The following is a 21,997-nucleotide window of genomic DNA, read 5'->3' on the forward strand; positions in this document are numbered from 1 at the left end:
CGGTGATGCAACCAGTCAGGATGCTCTTGACGGTGCAGCTGTATCATAGACCATGATAGTTTGTTGCAGCTTGAAGCTCACAACCTGCTCCACTACAGCCCCGTTGATGAGGATGGGGGTGTGCTCGGCCTTTGAGGTCACTATGGTGTTGAACACTGAGCTGTAGTCAATGAACAGCATTCTCACATAGGTGTTCCTTTTGTCCAGGTGGGAAAGGGCAGTGTTGAGTGCAATCGAGATTGCATCATCTGTGGATCTGTTGGGACGGTATGCAAATTGGAGTGGTCACCAGTTTGCATCCCTGTATTTAGGTCAATAGTACACTAAGAGCACAGGGGAGGGTGTCCCCTACCCCATCCTCCCTAACCCTTACTGGGTAATAGGCTGTATCCCAGGCTGAACCTTGTCCCTCTCCATACTCACCCTCCCCATGCCTTCCGCAACCATGGCATGCACAGTCACAGGAGAGGGGAGTGAGCGGCCAGCGTGCATCCACGCGGAAACTTATTTTTTTAAGTGACTGCAATCGTAACAGAGAGAACCAGAGAACGAGGGAGGACAGGCTGGCGGGCGGGCACTCAGTCTCCTGACTGCCTCCCTCTCTCCTCTCATTGGCTGGTGGGCCGTGTCGCGCGATGTGTAACTGGGTTATGGGGTGCGGGACGGGGACCCTCACAGCACTCTGGAGTCTGAAATCCCCCCCCCCCCCCCCCCAACCCAGTGCTGCATCTCGGCCCCTGACTCGCTGTGACAGCTGTCAGTGTGGCGACCGTCAACCTCTGAGTGGGTTATGGCTGGGGGGCGGGAGGGTTCTCCTCTTCTTTACAGTGAAACTGGGCAAGAAAGACATCCAGTAACAATGCATTGGCGAGGGTTGGTTACATTGAGCTGTGCTGTTGGCGAGGGTTGGTTAGATTGAGCTGTGCTGTCGGCGAGGGTTGGTTAGATTGAGCTGTGCTGTCGGCGAGGGTTGGTTAGATTGAGCTGTGCTGTCGGCGAGGGTTGGTTAGATTGAGCTGTGCTGTCGGCGAGGGTTGGTTAGATTGAGCTGTGCTGTCGGCGAGGGTTGGTTAGATTGAGCTGTGCTGTTGGCGAGGGTTGGTTAGATTGAGCTGTGCTGTTGGCGAGGGTTGGTTAGATTGAGCTGTGCTGTTGGCGAGGGTTGGTTACATTGAGCTGTGCTGTCGGCGAGGGTTGGTTACATTGAGCTGTGCTGTCGGCGAGGGTTGGTTACATTGAGCTGTGCTGTTGGCGAGGGTTGGTTACATTGAGCTGTGCTGTTGGCGAGGGTTGGTTAGATTGAGCTGTGCTGTCGGCGAGGGTTGGTTACATTGAGCTGTGCTGTCGGCGAGGGTTGGTTAGATTGAGCTGTGCTGTCGGCGAGGGTTGGTTAGATTGAGCTGTGCTGTTGGCGAGGGTTGGTTAGATTGAGCTGTGCTGTTGGCGAGGGTTGGTTACATTGAGCTGTGCTGTTGGCGAGGGTTGGTTACATTGAGCTGTGCTGTCGGCGAGGGTTGGTTACATTGAGCTGTGCTGTCGGCGAGGGTTGGTTACATTGAGCTGTGCTGTGGGGCTGCAGGGTTTATACTGACTCACTGCACTATACAGTGTACACTAAGTTCTTGGGAAGAAATTGGGGGAAATTATGGGCTGGGGGGTTTTGTGTGTGTGTGTACGAGACACTGCCCCTGGTCTGGGAGAGATGAGTATGATGGGAAAAGCCAGAGATAAAAGGAAGGGGGGCGGTGGAAGGATAGAAGAGACAGACGCATTGTGATGGAAGGATAGAAGAGACAGAGGCATCGTGATGGAAGGATAGACATGTTCAAAGCCTCTATGGGCCTAGTCCTAACTAGAGGGTAAATCACACGGCCTATCTACTCTCTGTATTGGAGAATGGCACAAAAGTTTGACTTACTGGGGTGATATGCTATGTAGGCCAATATGTCCGTTCTATGTAGCCTACTGTCAGTTGGAGCTATTAGGGAAATAGGCTATGTAGGCTTATGTCAGTTCTATGTAGCTTAGTGTCAGTGAAATGACATAGGGCAATTCCACTATAACGGAGTGATGTTGAGACTCAGATTTTTCACTTTCAAATGTATGTAAAACAAAAACCAATGATTGCGAAGTTAAACAAAACATACAACTTATTGGAATTGTCCCGTGTCAGATACCTGCCAGAGTTTTGGATGTTTTTAAAGAGCTGAAGAAGTGCAGCTGAGGCATTTTCAAAGAATGTGCATGGATAAAGGGAAACAGGTGTGTGTCTGTCTGTCTATGTTGGGCATATCACAAAGTGAAATGTATTAGTTGGTGAAATATTTGCGTGTGCCTCTGAGTGTATGGGTTTTTCCTTGTTGTGTGTGTGTGTCTCTCGTCTATGCCTTCGGGTTGTTTTGCCTGTAGTGCTCATCTTATGAGTCTGATTCCGTCCTGTCTGGTTTGACAGGTATCATGGAGGGATGAGTGAAATGGAGGACAAGAAAGGGCTAGAGGCTGATGTTATGGGGGAGGAGAGGATGACCAGGGGAGAGAGGAGTGGGCTGAGTGTACAAAACATTAAGTACTATGCTCTTTCCTTGACAGACTAAATGAAAGCTATGATCCCTTCTTGATGTCACTTGTTCCATCCACTTCAATCAGTGTAGATGAAGGGGAGGAGACAGGTTAAATAATGTTGTTTTATTTTTAAGCCTTGAGACAATTGAGACATGGATTGTGTGCCATTCAGAGGGTGAATGGGCAAGACAACAGATGTGTCTTTGAACGGGGTATGGTTTGTGTCAAGAACCACAACGCTGCTGGGTTTTTCACGCGCAACAGTTTCCCATGTATATCAAGAATGGTTCACCACCCAAAGGACATCCAGCCATCTTGACACAACTGTAGGAAGCATTGGAGTCAACATGGGCCAGCATCCCTGTGGAAGGCTTTCGACACCTTGTAGAGTCCATGCTCCAACGAATTGAGTCTGTTCTTGGGGGGGTGTTCTAATAGTTTTTTTTCAGAGTATTGAGCCTGCAAGTGCAATGTGTTTTACAGGGGCAGACACAGTGAGGGGGAAAAAAGTATTTGATCCCCTGCTGATTTTGTACGTTTGCCCACTGACAAAGAAATGATCAATCAGTCTATAATTTTAATGGTAGGTTTATTTGAACAGTGAGAGACAGTATACAACAAAAAATTCCAGAAAAACGCATGTCAAAAATGTTATAAAATGATTTCCATTTTAATGAGGGAAATAAGTATTTGACCCCTCTGCAAAACATGACTTAGTACTTGGTGGCAAAACCCTTGTTGGCAATCAGAGGTCAGACGTTTCTTGTAGTTGGCCACCAGGTTTGCACACATCTCAGGAGGGATTTTGTCCCACTCCTCTTTTCAGATCTTCTCCAAGTCATTAAGGTTTCGAGGCTGACGTTTGGCAACTCGAACCTTCAGCTCCCTCCACAGATTTTCTATGGGATTAAGGTCTGGAGACTGGCTAGGCCACTCCAGGACCTTAATGTGCTTCTTCTTGAGCCACTCCTTTGTTGCCTTGGCCGTGTGTTTTGGGTCATTGTCATGCTGGAATACCCATCCACGACCCATTTTCAATGCCCTGGCTGAGGGAAGGAGGTTCTCACCCAAGATTTGACGGTACTGGGCCCCGTCCATCGTCCCTTTGATGCGGTGAAGTTGTCCTGTCCCCTTAGCAGAAAAACACCCCCAAAGCATAATGTTTCCACCTCCATGTTTGACGGTGGGGATGGTGTTCTTGGGGTCATAGGCAGCATTCCTCCTCCAAACACGGCGAGTTGAGTTGATGCCAAAGAGCTCCATTTTGGTCTCATTAGACCACAACACATTCACCCAGTTGTCCTCTGAATCATTCAGATGTTCATTGGCAAACTTCAGACGGGCATGTATATGTGCTTTCTTGAGCAGGGGGACCTTGCGGGCGCTGCAGGATTTCAGTCCTTCACGGCGTAGTGTGTTACCAATTGTTTTCTTGGTGACTATGGTCCCAGCTGCCTTGAGATCATTGACAAGATCCTCCCGTGTAGTTCTGAGCTGATTCCTCACCGTTCTCATGATCATTGCAACTCCACGAGGTGAGATCTTGCATGGAGCCCCAGGCCGAGGGATATTGACAGTTCTTTTGTGTTTCTTCCATTTGGGAATAATCACACCAGCTGTTGTCACCTTCTCACCAAGCTGCTTGGCGATGGTCTTGTAGCCCATTCCAGCCTTGTGTAGGTCTACAATCTTGTCCCTGACATCCTTGGAGAGCTCTTTGGTCTTGGCCATGGTGGAGAGTTTGGAATCTGATTGATTGATTGCTTCTGTGGACAGGTGTCTTTTATACAGGTAACAAACTGAGATTAGGAGCACTCCCTTTAAGAGTGTGCGCCTAATCTCAGCTCGTTACCTGTATAAAAGACACCTGGGAGCCAGAAATCTTTCTGATTGAGAGGGGGTCAAATACTTATTTCCCCCATTTAAAATGCAAATCAATTTATAACATTTTTGACATGTGTTTTTTTTGTTATTGTGTCTCTCACTGTTTAAATAAACCTACCATTAAAATTATATATTGATCATTTCTTTGTCAGTGGGCAAACATACAAAATCAGCATGGGATCAAATACTTTTTTCCCTCACTGTAGTAGTACGGCGCACTGGAGTGAATTAGGATGAAGTGCCTTGCTCAAGGGCACGTAGACTGATTTTTCTCGTCGATTCGGGTATTCGATCCAGCAACCTTTCGGTCACTGGCCCAACACTCTAAATGCTAGGCAAGGGAAGAAATGGAGTAGAAAAAGAGGTAGAGGGCAGAAGGAGGGAGGATTGACAAAGCACTTGTGAATGAGAATGATGATTTGATGCTGCTGAACACTAGAGCTAGCAGAAACTGTACATGTGATGTTAGTTCCCACTAGAACTAGCCTATGCTAGATTGGGTTTGGCTGCAGTTGATCAGAGCCCTTCAGATATACTGCATTTAATCTCATAAGCCTAATGAAGAAATTACATATTTTTGACAGCCACCCCCAAAAAATGTTGAGGTGGTAGTGCAGCCCTTTTGGATTGGATTAGGTTAGTGAGAAATTCATGACTCTTCCGATGGTTTAGATGGACAGATGTGGTAACAGGACTATCACCACCTAGAGGGTTACATTCCACTCCCATCTCTTCCTCCCCTAGGCTGTCTCGGTGGTATGTAGCCAGGCCTATATAAGCTGTGCGTGCTTGTGTGGGTGAGTTAGTGTGCACTAGAGGTCGACCGATTTATGATTTTTCAACGCCGATACCGATTATTGGAGGACCAAAAAACCCGATACCGATTAATCTGCCTATTTATTTGTAATAATGACAATTACAACAATACTGAATGAACATTTATTTTAACTAAAAATAATACATCAATAAAATCAAGAGAAGTGACACAATTTCACCTTGTTAATATTGCCTGCTAACCTGGATTTCTTTTAGCTAAATATGCAGGTTTAAAAAAATATACTTCTGTGTATTGATTTTAAGAAAGGCATTGATGATTATGGTTAGGTATAGTCATGCAACGATTGTGCTTTTTTCGCAAATGTGCTTTTGTTAAATCATCCCCCGTTTGGTGAAGTTGGCTGTCTTTGTTAGGAAGAAATAGTCTTCACACAGTTCGCAACGAGCCAGGCGGCCCAAACTGCTGCATATACCCTGACTCTGTTTGCAAGAGAAGTGAGACATTTTCCCTAGTTCAAAGAAATTCATGTTAGCAGGCAATATTAACTAAATATGCAGGTTTAAAAATATATACTTGTGTATTGATTTTAAGAAAGGCATTGATGTTTATGGTTAGGTACACGTTGGAGCAACGACAGTCCTTTTTCGCGAATGCGCACCACATCGATCATATACAATGCAGGACACGCTAGATAACCTAGTAATATCATCAACCATGTGTAGTTAACTAGTGATTATGATTGATTGTTTTTTATAAGATACGTTTAATGCTAGCTAGCAACTTACCTTGGCTTCTTACTGCATTGGCGTAAAAGGCAGGCTCCTCGTGGAGTGCAATGTAAGGCAGGTGGTTAGTGTTGGACTAGTTAACCGTAAGGTTGCAAGATTGAATCCCCGAGCTGACAAGGTAAAAATCTGTCGTTCTGCCCCAGAACAAGGCAGTTAACCCACCGTTCCTAGGCCGTCATTGAAAATAAGAATGTGTTTTTAACTGACTTGCCTAGTTAAATAAAGGTGTAAAAAGAAATTGGCCAAATCGGTGTCCAAAAATAACGATTTCCGATTGTTATGAAAACTTGAAATCGTCCCTAATTAATCGGCCATTCCGATTAATCGGTCGACCTCTAGTGTGCACACGTGTGCTGGGAAATGCCAGAGCAGCAGCTGCTGTTATAGCAGAGCTCCGTCCCATATTGAGGATAAACGCTCCCAAACAGTTTTACAGGGACTCTGCAACAGGAGATCATCTATTGTCCGGAATGATAGTAAACAAAGCAGCACGTCACAGGAGAGTGGAGAGGATTCCCCCTGCCTCCATTAGTCAATGCTTGTCTTCACTGGGACCACTCCAGGGTTTGGGTTAATTGGGGCATGAACTGAACTTAACAGCCTGGCCAATAAACTCCCAAAGAATCTAAGTGAGGTCTGAGGCACAGCCCACTAGATAGAGGGAAGTTGTCTGGCTAGAGGACACTAGATTTAACTCTACAGGCTGGGAATGGTAGGTTCTGTTCTGACTCCACAATCCTCTGTTTTTAGTGTTGAGTTTGATTGAATGTCCAATTTGTAAGCCACTTTCCTTCAGGAATCTTCTAGGAAAGGATCTGGGAAGTTAGAGTCGTTTGCTTATATCTCGCCTACCTGGTTGTCCCCGCTCTGCCAATGGGAGTGAACAAACACAGTCACACAATATTGCACTGGTACACACACACACACACACACACACACACACACACACACACACACACACACACACACACACCGTCTGATGGTCTGGATAACTATTTACAATGAGTTTCCAGCCTGTATCAGACAACCTTTTCCCCCAGCCCACATATCATGATTCATAAGGCCCACATGTTTTATGGGTGCAGTCGGCGTGCCTGGCGGGCATGCTTCTAAGCTGTCTTTTACTCTCACTACCCAGACAGGTTGAGACAGCATACCGGTCTGCTGATGCTGTAACCGCATGCTGTAGCCAGGCCCCAGTGGGGAATAGGAATACCAGGGGATGTGGAGAGCAAGCTGTGGGGCGAGGTTGGTGGGAAGAGGACTGGGAAGCAGCTGCCAATTACTACCACTCCCCTACCGACCATCCTTCCTTCACCCACACCTTCCCTCCCTCCCTGGCTGTCAGAGAGCTAAGCCTGGGGTATCTCACTGTCCGTGGCAGGACTTGTCAGCTCAACACTGTGGTCTGCGCCCCAAATGGCACCCTTTTTCCTATATAGTGTTCCCTATGGGCCCTGGTCAAAAGTAGTGGACTAAATAGGGAATAAGGTTCCATTTGGGACCCCAGCCTAGTGCCAGGTGGAATCTGCACAGTTGTTTTCCTATGTTAGCACAGCTGAAAACTGTTGTCCTGATTAAAGAAGAAATAAAACTGGCCTTCTTTAGACTAGTTGAGTATCTGGAGCTCCTTGAAATGGCAGCTCTAGCCTTTAGCTCAGTGCGGATGTTGCCTGTAATCCATGGCTTCTGGTTGGGGTATGTACGTATGGTCACTGTGGGGACGACGTCATCGATACACTTATTGATGAAGCCAATGACTGATGTGGTGTACTCCTCAATGCCATCGGAGGAATCCTGGAATGTATTCCAGTCTGTTCTAGCAAAATAGTCCTGTAGCTTAGCATCTGCTTCATCTGACCACTTTTTTATTGATCTAGTCACTGGTGCTTCCTGCTTTAATTTTTGCTTGTAAGCAGGAATCAGGAGGATAGAATTATGGTCTGATTTGCCAAATGGAGGGCGAGGGAGAGCTTTGTATGCATCTCTGTGTGTGGAGTAAAGGTGGTCCAGGTTTTTTACCCACTGGTTGCACAATTAACATATTGATTAGAAATTTGGTAAAACAGATTTTAAGTTTCCCTGCATTAAAGTTCCCTGCTACTAGGCGCGCCGCCTCTGGGTGAGCGTTTCCTTGTTTGCTTATGGCGGAATACAGCTCATTCAATGCTGTCTTAGCACCACAGTCAGAGGCTGGCACTATGTAAACAGCTATGAAAAATACAGATAGTGTGATCTACAGCTTATCATGAGATGCAATAGCGCAAGACTTCATTAGATATCGTGCACCAGCTCTTACTTACAAAAATACATAGTCCGCCGCCCCTTGTCTTACCAGACGCCGCTGTTCTATCCTGCTGGTACAGCGTATAACCAGCCAGCTGTATGTTGATATTGTCGGCGTTCAGCCACGACTCCATGAAGCATAAGATATTGCAGTTTTGAATGTCTCGTTGGTAGTTTAATCTTGCGCATAGGTCATCGATTTTATTCTTCGAAGATTGCACGTTTGCTAGCAGAATGGAAAGAAGTGGGGGTTTATTTGATCGCCTACGAATTCTCAAAAGTCAGCCTGCCCTCTGGCCCCTTTATTCTCTGCCTCCTCTTCACGCAAATCACGGGGATCTGGGCCTGTTCCCGAGAAAGCAGTATATCGTTCACTTCGGGCTCGTCAGACTCGTTAAAGGAAAAAAAGGATTCTGCCAGTCCGTGGTGAGTAATTGCAGTCCTGATGTCCAGAAGTTATTTTCGGCCATAAGAGATGGTAGCGGCAACATTATGTACAAAATAAACAAACAAAAAACACAATCGGTTGGGGACAAGTAAAACGTCTGCCTTCTCCGGAGTCATTTTTGTGGTCAGCCCCAGGGTTTTCAAATTAAGTCTCTGCATAGAATCCATCTGACAGTAGTAGTCATTTAATGTTTCCCCTACTTAACCATCCATATAGCTGTGGTGGTCCACCTCTCTCTGGCCATGTGTCTCTGGCCATGTAATGGTGTTGTGATAGGGTCTGATAATAACAGTGCCATGGACTAGAGGGAGCAGTCAGTGATAGGACAAGGGCAAAGTAACTGTTGCTACATTGTTTTGGAAGGGAGTTGGCTGGGGTGTGTGTGAGAACATGTAGCAATCTGCTCGCTCTCTCTCTCTCTCACTCATTCACACCCTTCCTTCTGATTCAGCAGTCGGCAACGTAGGCCTGAGGTCGCAGGCAGGGCTGTAAAAAGTGAGTACATGTTTAATCAGCCAATAATCCCTTATAGGCCTTGGGCTAGTCTATTACAGCTACCGCCACACCCCTAGCATCAAACAACTGTCTCTGTGAGATGAGTTCTTATCTCCTATTGAGAATGGCCTATGTGCCAGACAGATTTTTATCCAACATGCAAGCTAAACTATTGTATCCTCTGCCAATTGCCTGCTACAATGAGTGTGTCCGCATATCATCCGATAGCTGCACTGAGCTTGAACCTGAGCGCTGATTTGGCTATGCTGGTTCCAGTCACTAATGCCTGATTGGCTATGCTGGTTCCAGTCACTAATGCCTGATTGGCTATGCTGGTTCCAGTCACTAAAGCCTGATTGGCTATGCTGGTTCCAGTCACTAATGCCTGATTGGCTATGCTGGTTCCAGTCACTAATGCCTGATTGGCTATGCTGGTTCCAGTCACTAAAGCCTGATTGGCTATGCTGGTTCCAGTCACTAATGCCTGATTGGCTATGCTGGTTCCAGTCACTAATGCCTGATTGGCTATGCTGGTTCCAGTCACTAAAGCCTGATTGGCTATGCTGGTTCCAGTCACTAAAGCCTGATTGGCTATGCTGGTTCCAGTCACTAATGCCTGATTGGCTATGCTGGTTCCAGTCACTAAAGCCTGATTGGCTATGCTGGTTCCAGTCACTAATGCCTGATTGGCTATGCTGGTTCCAGTCACTAATGCCTGATTGGCTATGCTGGTTCCAGTCACTAAAGCCTGATTGGCTATGCTGGTTCCAGTCACTAAAGCCTGATTGGCTATGCTGGTTCCAGTCACTAAAGCCTGATTGGCTATGCTGGTTCCAGTCACTAAAGCCTGATTGGCTATGCTGGTTCCAGTCACTAAAGCCTGATTGGCTATGCTGGTTCCAGTCACTAAAGCCTGATTTGGCTATGCTGGTTCCAGTCACTAAAGCCTGATTGGCTATGCTGGTTCCAGTCACTAAAGCCTGATTGGCTATGCTGGTTCCAGTCACTAAAGCCTGATTGGCTATGCTGGTTCCAGTCACTAAAGCCTGATTGGCTATGCTGGTTCCAGTCACTAAAGCCTGATTGGCTATGCTGGTTCCAGTCACTAAAGCCTGATTGGCTATGCTGGTTCCAGTCACTAAAGCCTGATTTGGGTATGCCCACCACCCGGCTCTGTCTGCCTCTGGGCCGGAGACATGGAGGCCTGGTCCGCACCCACTGACGTGCTAGCTAATACACAGCCCATGTTTATTGTGGTCATGGTGAATGTCTCTAGTATGATGTGCAGAAAGCAGACGTAACATCTATTATTAGACTCCTGTACTAATGGATAGTCAGTGTGTGGGGCCTTTAAAGAACACACAAAATGTCTGAAAGTGCTTGTAAATGCGTGTCTCTTCTACAATGCATTGTAGAAACTGAGTGTCTCCTTGTCTCTCTCCCACTGCCTGTGAGTTAGTGTGTTAGTATATAATATTACTGTTGGTCATTGGGTTCATGCAGTGCTGTGCAAAGCTTCTTCCCAGCCATGGGGTAGATAAGGGAGTACTCAGGCATTTTACTAGGGGTGTAAGATTCACTGATACACCGGTCCCTGATTTTTGTTTAAGATGCAGTGCATTCGGAAGGATTCAGCCCCCTTGACTTTTTACACATTTTGTTACAGCCTTTTTCTAAAATGGTTAAATTCTAAATTCTCATCAATCTACACGCAATACCCCATAATGACAAAGCAAAAACAGGTTTTTAGAAATGTTTGGGAACTTATAAAAATAAAATGTTAATATCACATTTCCATAAGTATTCAGACCCTGCCTCAGTACTTTGTTGAAGCACCTTTGGCAGTGATTACAGCCTCAAGTCTTCTTGGGTATGACGCTACAAGCTTGGCACACCTTTATTTGGCAAGTTTCTCCCTTTCTCTGCAGGTCCTCTCAAGCTCTGTCAGGTTTAGCACACCACACATAGCTGCACAGCTATTTTTTTTAAATATATTTATTTTTCTACCCCTTTTTTCTCCCCAATTTTGTGGTATCAAATTGGTAGTAGTTAGTCTTGTCTCATCGCTGCAACTCCCGTACGGACTCGGGAGAGGCAAAGGTCGTGAGCCATGCGTCCTCCGAAACACAACCCAACCAAGCCGCACTGCTTCTTGACACAATGCCCACTTAACCTGGAAGCCAGCCGCACCAATGTGTTGGAGGAAACACCGTACACCTGGCGACCTGGTCAGCGTGCACTGTGCCCGGCCCGACACAGGAGTCGCTAGTGCGCGATGAGACAAGGATATCCCTGCCGGCCAAACCCTCCCTAACCCGGACGACGCTGGACCAATTGTGCTCCGCCCCATGGGCCTCCCGGTCGCGGCCGGCTGCGACAGAGCCTGGGCTCGAACCCAGAATCTCTGGTGGCACAGCTAGCACTGTTATGCAGTGCCTTAGACCACTGCGCCACCCGGGAGGCCATGCACAGCTGTTTTCAGTTCCCTCCAGAGATGTTCGATTAGGTTCAAGCCCGGGCTCTGGCTGGGCCACTCAAGGACATTGGGACTTGTCCCGAAGCCACTACTGCGTTGTCTTCGCTGTGTTTTAAGGTTTGTAGTCCTGTTGGAAGGTGAACCTTTGACCCAGTCTGAGGTCCTGAGTGCTCTGGTGCAGGTTTTCATCAAGGATCTCTCTGTAGTTTGCTCTGTTCATCTTTCCCTCGATCCTGACCAGTCCCTGCCACTGAAAAACATCCCCATAGCATGATGTTGCCACCATCATGCTTCACTGTAGGGATTGTGCCAGGTTTCCTCCAGATGTGACGCTTGGCACGAGAGAGTTCAATCTTGGTTTCATCAGACCGATTTTATCTTATTTCTCATGGTCTGAGAGTCCTTTAGGTTTCTTTTGGCAAACTCCAAGCGGTCTGTCATGTGCCTTTTACTGAGGAGTGGCTTCCGTCTGGCCACTCTACCGTAAAGGCCTGATTGGTGGAGTGCTGCAGAGATGGTTGTCCTTCTGGAAGGTTCTCCCATCTCCACAGAGTAACTCTGGAGCTTTATCAGAGTGACTTGCGTTCTTGGCCACCTCCCTGACCAAGGCCCTTCTCCCCCGTGTGCTCAGTTTGGCTGGGCGGCCAGCTCTAGGAAGAGTCTTGGTGGTTCCAAACTTACTCCATTTAAGAATGATGGAGGCCACTGTGTTCTTGGGGACCTTCAATGCTGCAGAAATGTTTTGGTACCCTTCTCCAGATCTGTGCCTCGATACAATCCTGTCTCTGAGCTCTACGGACAATTCCTTTGGCCTCATGGTTTTTGCTCTGACATGCACTGTCAACTGTGGGACCCTATATAGACAGGTGTGCCTTTCCAATCAATTGAATTTACCACAGGTGGACTCCAATCAAGTTGTAGAAACATCTTAATGATGATCAATGGAAACAGGATGAATTTGAGCTCAATTTTGAGTCTCATAGCAAAGTGTCTGAATACTTATGTAAATAAGTTATTTTTATTTTAAATAAATACATTTTTACTTTGTTATTGTGGTTAGATTGAGGGGGGAAAAACAACTGAATACATTTTAGAGTAAGGCTGTAACGTAACAATGTGCAAAAAGGGAAGGGGGTCTGAATACATTCCAAGTGCATCAGACATCAAACCGATCCAAATGTAACATGCGTCGGTCAGAAAATCAAAAAATCTAATGTTACGAATTGCCGGTTCCCAAATTAGTTTAGCTCATATTACATTCTTTTTAACTTCCGAATGACCATCTTTTATGACACGATGCGTCCTCTCCTTCATTGTTAAACTGCATATAACTGTGTTGACTGTCATTGATATAAGTCATTTAGCATGCCGAACAAACCCAGGCAATATCAGTAGCCTTGTCAAAGTGCGCTGTGTCCAGCTTCGCACACTGGTCATCAGCAGGAAGAGGACTGTTCCTGATCTTGCACACCTGCGCGGCAACTTCAGCATTCAAATGCTAAAATGTTTTATGTGATATTAGGCTGTATTAGTTTATTGACAACCTATGTTACGTGCTAGGTTATGATCTATGTGCTGTTGGAAACATATATTTTTTTTTACTGGAATAAAAGTAAGCTACTGGAGAGAACTCTCATCTGGCTATACCTGCTAAGCGGAGCTTAACCAAATATTTTATTGTTCAGGTTCACCATCAGCAATAGTTTTGGTAGTTTTGATTTAATCAGTGTATCTGGTCGTTTTTAGATATACTGGATAAAGTTGATAATTTCATAACGAGGACAGCAATCACTTTTGCGAGGCACACTGCATGGCTGTAGCGAGAGATCTAAACAGTCAAAACAATTAGATTTTGAGATGGCACAAAATTGTGCTATATATTCATTGGTTATTTCATAGCTAATTTGTAAACTATAAATATTGACTCATTAATGGCTCAAACACTTAATCTGTTAATATGACAAGTTAATTAGTGGGTGGTGGTTTGCCCTGACTCATTTGGTAGTGGGGTGGTAGATTCCTATTCTCCCTTATTGCTCAGCTCAGGTGCCTACATAGTACATACACCATAGACATACATAATTTACGCACACACACACACACACACACACAGAGAAGTCAGCTCAGACAGATCCAGCTCAGAGAGGCCCAGCTCATTAGCTCCATCAGCAGCAAATTTTAATGCAGAATGGAAATTGAATGTGTTTATGCAACAAATAATACTGCATCAAAAGGGAATCGTGTCAATTTATTCTGTAATAAACCGAATCATTTCAAACTAAAACATATCCTTCCTGTATTGGATCGGAGCCCATGTATCTAAATACAGTTGAAGTCAGAAGTTTACGTACACCTTAGCCAAATACATTAAACTCAGTTTTTCACAATTCCTGACATTTAATCCTAGTAAAAATGCCCTGTTTTAGGTCAGTTAGGAACACCACTTTATTTTAAGAATGTGAAATGTCAGAATAATAGTAGAAAGAATGATTTATTTCAGCTTTTATTTCTTTCATCACAATCCCAGTGGGTCAGAAGTGTACATACACTCAATTAGTATTTGGTAGCATTGCCTTTAAATTGTTTAACTTGGGTCAAACGTTTTGGGTAGCCTTCCACAAGCTTCCCACAATAAGTTGGGTGAAATTGTGTCCCATTCCTCCTGACAGAGCTGGTGTAACTGAGTAAGGTTTGTAGGCCTCCTTGCTCGCACACGCTTTTTCAGTTCTGCCCACAAATGTTCTATAGGTTTGAGTTCAGGGCTTTGTGATGGCCACTCAATACCTTGACTTTGTTGTCCTTAGGCCATTTTGCCACAACTTTGGAAGTATGCTTGGGGTCATTGTCCATTTGGAAGACCCATTTGCGACCAAGCTTTAACTTCCTGACTGATGTCTTGAGATGTTGCTTCAATATATCCACATAATTTCCCTTTCTCATGATGCTATCTATTTTGTGAAGTGCACCTGTCCCTCCTGCAGCAAAGCACCCCCACTACATGATGCTGCCACCCCCGTGCTTCACGTTGGGATGGTGTTCTTCGGCTTGCAAGCCTCCCCTTTTTCCTCCAAACATAACGATGGTCATTATGGCCAAACAGTTCTATTTTTGTTTCATCAGACCAGAGGACATTTCTCCAAAAAGTACGATCATTGTCCCCATGTGCATTTGCAAACTGTAGTCTGGCTTTGTTTATGGCGGTTTTGGAGCAGTGGCTTCTTCCTTGCTGAGAGGCCTTTCAGGTTATGTCGATTTTAGGACTCGTTTTACTGTGGATATAGTTACTTTTGTACCTGTTTCCTCCAGCATCTTCACAAGGTCCTTTGCTGCTGTTCTGGGATTTATTTGCACTTTTTGCACCAAAGTACGTTCATCTCTAGGAGACAGAACGCGTCTCCTTCCTGAGCGGTATGACGGCTGCGTGGTCCCATGGTGTTTATACTTGCGTACTGTTGTTTGTACAGATGAACATGGTACCTTCAGGCGTTTGGAAATTGTTCCCAAGAATCAACCAGACTTGTGGAGGTCTACACTTTTTTTGTTGTTGAGGTCTTGGCTGATTTCTTTTGATTTTCCAATGATGTCAAGCAAAGAGACACTGAGTTTGAAGGTAGGCCTTGAAATACATCCACAGATACACCTCCAATTGACTCAAATGATGTCAATTAGCCTATCAGAAGCTTCTAAAGCCATGACATAATTTTCTGGAAACTTCTGGCCCACTGGAATTGTGATACAGTGAAATAATCTGTCTGTAAACAATTGTTGGAAAAAGTGTATTTAAACGTCCAACTTCCAACTGTACGTATAGCATCGTCTTGAAAGGGAAAGATACAAATCCTTTATTTATTTGGCTGCTCTGTTCGACTCTCCCTCTGTCATTCTGTGAGTTTGTCTTTTACTCTCTTCCTCATTCCCCCCATCATAATTACACCAACAATCACCAAAAAGCAGATGACTTGAAGCACACTGAAACTAACATTGAAAAACAACCTAGCGTGTAAACAAATAATGTAACTAGCCAAGAAACACGATGACAAAGTCACACTTTAGTAGCCAAATGCTCTGTGTGACCACCTGCAAATGTGGCTGGTGAAATAGACATTCTTACCCGCCAATGACGACAAAATGTACCCGCATTTGGCATTTAATATCCCACCCTGGTTGAGAAACATTGAAACATTGTCGTAAACATCTCCAGACCTTGGCACCCACAGGACTGAACATTTTAGAGAGCGAGAGAAAGAGTGTCAGACTGAGAGAAATGGAGAGAAAGAGAGCAGGAAGTTTGAGTGGAAGCAAGCCTACATTCTTATGAATAGGCATCTTGATTCAAGTTAGCTCTATTGCCTGTGCTGCATCCTGTTTGTTGGGAGATGTGATTTTTTTTTGTTTCGTTTTTTTTTTGTTCCTCATTTATCAGGAATGGCGGATTTGCAGACCTCTGACAGAATGAATACTGTGTATTTTCTGATCTGTAGGCCTGTCATTGAGACAGCCCTGTAGTCTTTATTTTCTTCCCTTGTTATCAAGTGCCGATCACATGATTGATAATAGGATGTAATCTCTTTCACCAGTCTGATAGACCATATTGTGCTCATAAACTGTGTAGCCTACTTCAAGTAAAATGGTTATTGACAGACAGGCTAACAATCTTGTGATCTTTGGTTATTATTGATGGATATTAATCTGTCATATTCACCAATGTGTATCCATGACGCAGTGACAGACTTTTTTACTATTTTTACCAGTCTTAGAAAATCCTGTTAGTGTGATTGTCTCTCTGGGTGTACACTACAGTACATCAAAATGTCCTGGTGTGTATTCACTAGGAACCAGACAGAAGCAAACAGAACTAAACAGGGAGGGACCTACCTGAATTTGACCAATAGAAACTCTTGGTTTTGTTGCAAAGAGTGTTCCTGTTTGCAAACGTTTGCTATGGTGTGCACTAATGATATATCACCACTGGTGTTGCTTTACACCACTGGTGTTTGTTTACATTGGTGTCTGAGATATGATCCTTCTCTCTCTCTCTACCCATGTAACCATCCTTTGACCTCTTAACGCCTGTGTGAACTTCCTCAGGAGTCAGACCAAGGTAAGTACATTATTACTGATTTGTGTTAATGCTTGGTTGTCAATGCTGTTAATGGTCTCTGTGTTGACACACTAGCTACTTTGTGGAGCTGTGCTTATATAGCAATCATTGTACTTGTACAGTCGTGGCCAAAAGTTTTGAGAATTACACAAATATTAATTTTCACAAAGTTTGCTGCTTCAGTGTCTTTAGATATTTTTGTCAGATGTTACTATGGAATACTGAAGTATAATTACACGCATTTCAGTAGTGTCAGGCTTTTATTGACAATTACATGAAATTGATGCAAAGAGTCTATTTGCAGTGTTGACCCTTCTTTTTCAAGACCTCTGCAATCTGCCCTGGCATGCTGTCAATTAACTTCTGGGCCACATCCTGACTGATTCTTGCATAATCAATGCTTGGAGTTTGTCAGAATTTGTGGGTTTTTGTTTGTCCCACCCGCCTCTTGAGGATTGACCACAAGTTCTCAATGGGATTAAGGTCTGGAGAGTTTCCTGGCCATGGACCCAAAATATCGATGTTTTGTTCCCCGAGCCACTTAGTTATCACTTTTGCCTTATGGCAAAGTGCTTCATCATGCTGGAAAAGGCATTGTTCGTCACAAAACTGTTCCTGGATGGTTGGGAGAAGTTGCTCTCCGGAGGATGTGTTGGTACCATTCTTTATTCATGCCTGTGTTCTTAGGTAAAATTGTGAGTGAGCCCACTCCCTTGGCTGAGAAGCAACCCCACACATGAATGGTCTCAGGATGCTTTACTGTTGGCATGACACAGGACTGATGGTAGCACTCACCTTGTCTTCTCCGGACAAGCTTTTTTCCGGATGCCCCAAACAATCAGAACAGGGATTCATCAGAGAAAATGACTTTACCCCAGTCCTCAGCAGTCCAATCCCTGTACCTTTTGCAGAATATCAGTCTGTCCCTGATGTTTTTCCTCTTACTGGCAGCAATATCCTTGCCTGTGAAGCCCTTTTTGTGTAAAGCAATGATGACGGCACGTGTTTCCTTGCAGGTAACCATGATTGACAGAGGAAGAACAATGATTCCAAGCACCACCCTCCTTTTGAAGCTTCCAGTCTGTTATTCGAACTCAATCAGCATGACAGAGTGATCTCCAGCCTTGTCTTCGTTAACACACCTGTGTTAACGAGAGACTCACTGACATGTCAGCTGGTCCTTTTGTGGCAGGGCTGAAATGCAGTGGAAATGTTTTTTGGGGATTCAGTTCATTTGCATGGCAAAGAGGGACATTGCAATTCATCTGATCACTCTTCATACATTCTGGAGTATATGCAAATTGCCATCATACAAACTGAGGCAGCAGACTTTGTGAAAATTAATAATTGTGTCATTCTCAATTTTTGGCCACGACTGTATATTGACATGTTCAAAAACTGTTAGGCTAATTTGTATGCCATGTTTATCACTGCCTGTGCTCAACAAGAACCACCCAACGGGGAAAAACTGTTAGAAATAATAATGTCATAATGTCATTTTAACTGATCATTTCAAAGTGTTTTGCCCGCTGGATTACAGCTGTTATAAATGTGTTGTAAACTATTTAGTTTCATTGTGTCCTCGGTCTCTCGTCCCCTCAGACCTTCGCCTATGACTACTGTTTCTGGTCCATGGACGAGTCGGAAAAGGACAAGTTTGCGGGTCAGTTTTTGTTTCCACATTCAGTTGCCAAACGTTATCGAACGTTGCAGGTAGAAATGCCACAAATAGTCGACACTATTCCTTGTTTTACATGACGGCCTACAGAGGCTTATTTGTTCTATGTAACATATTTCTATCTCAGTGTTCCCTTAACAGTGCGTCCTGTTGAACGCACCCCAGCTATAGGTCTGTCCAGGTGGTTTTCAGGTATTTTCAGAAGTTTTTTTTCTTTCTCTACAGTGACTAAGGATCCCACCTGAATGTTCTTTGATGTTTACTTGCTTGGATGGATCTCTAGGTGTTTGGCTTAATTTAAATGTCAAATATTCCTGTCAGACCTGCTAGTCATCCACCTCTTTGTGCTGTAGGCCAAAACCCAACTAGGGCCTATGCTGTTTCTCACACTGTTCATGTATACAGTCTGAAGGTCCTATATGAATTAACACTTGTTACACATGCATAACGGGTCCATTATCTTGTAATTGTGTTAGTGTGCTCCAGATGATTTCTAAATCATCCCGAAGGGGATCAGTCAAGTCACATTGTAGGGTTTTATATTGTATTGTGTAATGTTGCCTGGTGGTTGTCTCCAGGTCAGGACGTGGTGTTCCAGTGCCTTGGGGAGAGTCTTTTGCACAACGCCTTCCAGGGTTACAACGCCTGCATCTTCGCCTACGGACAGACAGGCATGTTATGACACTACTAACTGGCCTCATATTGTTAGAATGGAATGGAGTTTTACAGTTTCAAGTTTAAAACAGGTTGAAGTTCATTGGTTGTCTCCTAACGGCTGCTCTCATCCATTGGCTGCGTGTGTGTCCCTCCAGGTTCGGGAAAGTCGTACACCATGATGGGTTCTGTGGACTCTCCAGGTCTGATCCCACGGCTCTGCAGCTCTCTGTTTGACCGCACCCTGCAGGAGCAGAGGGAGGGGGAAGGCTTCACCATAGAGGTCTCCTACATGGAGATATACAACGAGAAGGTCCGCGACCTCCTCGACCCCAAAGGGTACGTATGACCCTGAATATTGACCTTTAACATGCTTCCTCTCTTCCTTGAAGTCTAGTCACTGATCTAACACAATTAGATTGGTATAAGCAGTGGTTCAATGACATAGCTTTCGCCTATCAGTGATTACAGTCTGAGGAAGCAAGTACATCATTTCCAAACATGTTTCAGAACTGGGCCTCAGTGCTTTCGCACACGCTTGCCTGTTCAGAGCTCCTATGGCACCCCGCTTGACCCCAAAGGTTATGCCCCGTCACCTCTGTTAAAGCAACCTATAGAATAACAGGCTTTACATGGTCCAGCCATATGGAGTCAGCCTACCACGCTACACAGGATGATGTAGAGCCTGTAGCTCTATATGGAGTCAGTCTGCCACGCTACACAGGATGATGTAGAGCCTGTAGCTCTATATGGAGTCAGTCTGCCACGCTACACAGGATGATGTAGAGCCTGTAGCTCTATATGGAGTCAGTCTGCCACGCTACACAGGATGATGTTGAGCCTTGACTCCATATAGAGCTACAGGCTCAACATCATCCTGTGTAGCGTGGCAGACTGACTCCATATAGAGCTACGTCTGCCACGCTACACAGGATGATGTAGAGCCTGTAGCTCTATATGGAGTCAGTCTGCCACGCTACACAGGATGATGTAGAGCCTGTAGCTCTATATGGAGTCAGTCTGCCACGCTACACAGGATGATGTAGAGCCTGTAGCTCTATATGGAGTCAGTCTGCCACGCTACACAGGATGATGTAGAGCCTGTAGCTCTATATGGAGTCAGCCTGCCACGCTACACAGGATGATGTAGAGCCTGTAGCTCTATATGGAGTCAGCCTGCCACGCTGCACAGGATGATGTAGAGCCTGTAGCTCTATATGGAGTCAGTCTGCCACGCTACACAGGATGATGTTGAGCCTGTAGCTCTATATGGAGTCAGTCTGCCACGCTACACAGGATGATGTAGAGCCTGTAGCTCTATATGGAGTATTGATCTGGCTATTGCACATTCTATTTGGAGAACTGTTACTTATACACAGAATGTCAGCAAGTGTAGAGCAGGGATGGGCAACTTTGATGGGGGTGGAGGCCACAAACAAAATTGAACTGGTGAGGGGCCGCAGTGGCTTGTGGGTCTGCGTATCTATACCACCCACCCACCACTTTGCGAGCAAAACGTTTTAGCAGCACCCCCCTGTGACAGTGAAGATAAAAATAAATTCTGTTTTAAAGTTCATTTCCTGCCATTCTGCGCATTTTACAATGGGGCGTAGAGAAAACGGTGCTGTTTTAAAGCAAGTTTGATGCAATTCTACACATTTTGACATATGGTGGAGGCAGACGTTTGCAGTTAAGTAATTGGACCATGCTTACACCTAGTTTAGACAGCTGGCCACTAGACTCTTACCAATCTAAAACAATGTTTACTGACATGGGCTAATTGAGTGGCTGCTGATGCACGACCCTGGCGTAGTGGGATACATCTCAAATAAAATACTATTTCAGATGATTAAAAAAAGTTTTTGGATAGAACATGGAAGCATGATGACTGTTTGTTTTTGTAGTTAACCACATTGATATGTGTCCCCCCCAGGAGCAGGCAGGCTCTTAGAGTGAGGGAGCACAAGGTGTTGGGGCCGTACGTGGACGGCCTGTCACGCCTGGCTGTAGCCAGCTACAAGGTACACTACACCACTATCATCACTAGTAGAATGACTACTGATATGACCATGCTACTGATGATTTCACCTTTATTCTAGATTCCTAAACAACAGAATTGATATGATGGTAAATAAATGATGTTCATGTTCATGTTCTGGGTTGGTGTGTAGAGGAGAGCGTAGAGGGGTGTGGTAGCTGAGAGCTCTGTTAGATGAGCCATGTCAAAAAGAGTTAACCACACACACTTATTTAATCAACACACTGACTTGAAGGCTGACTACACACACACACACACTCTCACTTCACACTCCCTGGAATCAAGGCTTACCGTGGCTAATGACTTTGACAGCTGTTCACATATCGGTGGTAAGTTACTATTTAGCCCTGCTCAAGAGGGTTGCTTTTTCTGGAGAAAAGTATGTATTTATCTCTCTCTTCCTTCCTCTCTCTCTTCTTCCCTCCAACCCTATCTCCATCCCCCCATCTCATGCCTTCTGTCCCCTGTTCCTCTTCTTCTTCCCTCCCACTGGCCTTCCATCCTTGTCCCCTCTCTCCATCCATCCCCCCCTCTCTCCTATCTTTTCTCTAGGATATTGAGTCTCTGATGTCGGAGGGGAATAAGTCTCGTACGGTGGCTGCCACCAACATGAACGAGGAGAGTAGCAGATCTCACGCTGTCTTCAACATCATCCTCACACACACACTCAAAGACCTGCAGTCTGGGGTAAGACACACACACACACACACTCTCTCCAACTGATTGTTACGCAACGGTCAATCCAACCTCTCCCCCATAACATCTTAGTCGACTGCTGTAATGTTTTGTGACTACTGCATCTTCGTCAT

General features: G+C 45.1%; 1 protein-coding gene across 9 annotated transcripts in view; it reads left to right on the top strand.

The window, feature by feature from the left end:
- Positions 1-21,997, top strand: part of LOC106567792 (kinesin-like protein KIF13B) — an 82,362-nt gene that overhangs the window by 20,521 nt on the left and 39,844 nt on the right. For all 9 annotated transcript variants that reach the window (XM_082968563.1, XM_082968461.1, XM_082968577.1 and 6 more), the window contains exons 4-9: positions 16,806-16,818; positions 18,421-18,481; positions 19,075-19,167; positions 19,309-19,489; positions 21,084-21,171; positions 21,741-21,875. In XM_082968563.1, the coding sequence (XP_082824689.1) occupies positions 16,806-16,818; positions 18,421-18,481; positions 19,075-19,167; positions 19,309-19,489; positions 21,084-21,171; positions 21,741-21,875 (571 nt within the window). The remainder of the gene's footprint in view (positions 1-16,805; positions 16,819-18,420; positions 18,482-19,074; positions 19,168-19,308; positions 19,490-21,083; positions 21,172-21,740; positions 21,876-21,997) is intronic.

This window comes from Salmo salar, chromosome 01 (genome assembly GCF_965601325.2).
Source record: "Salmo salar chromosome 01, fSalSal1, whole genome shotgun sequence".
NCBI lineage: Eukaryota > Metazoa > Chordata > Actinopteri > Salmoniformes > Salmonidae > Salmo > Salmo salar.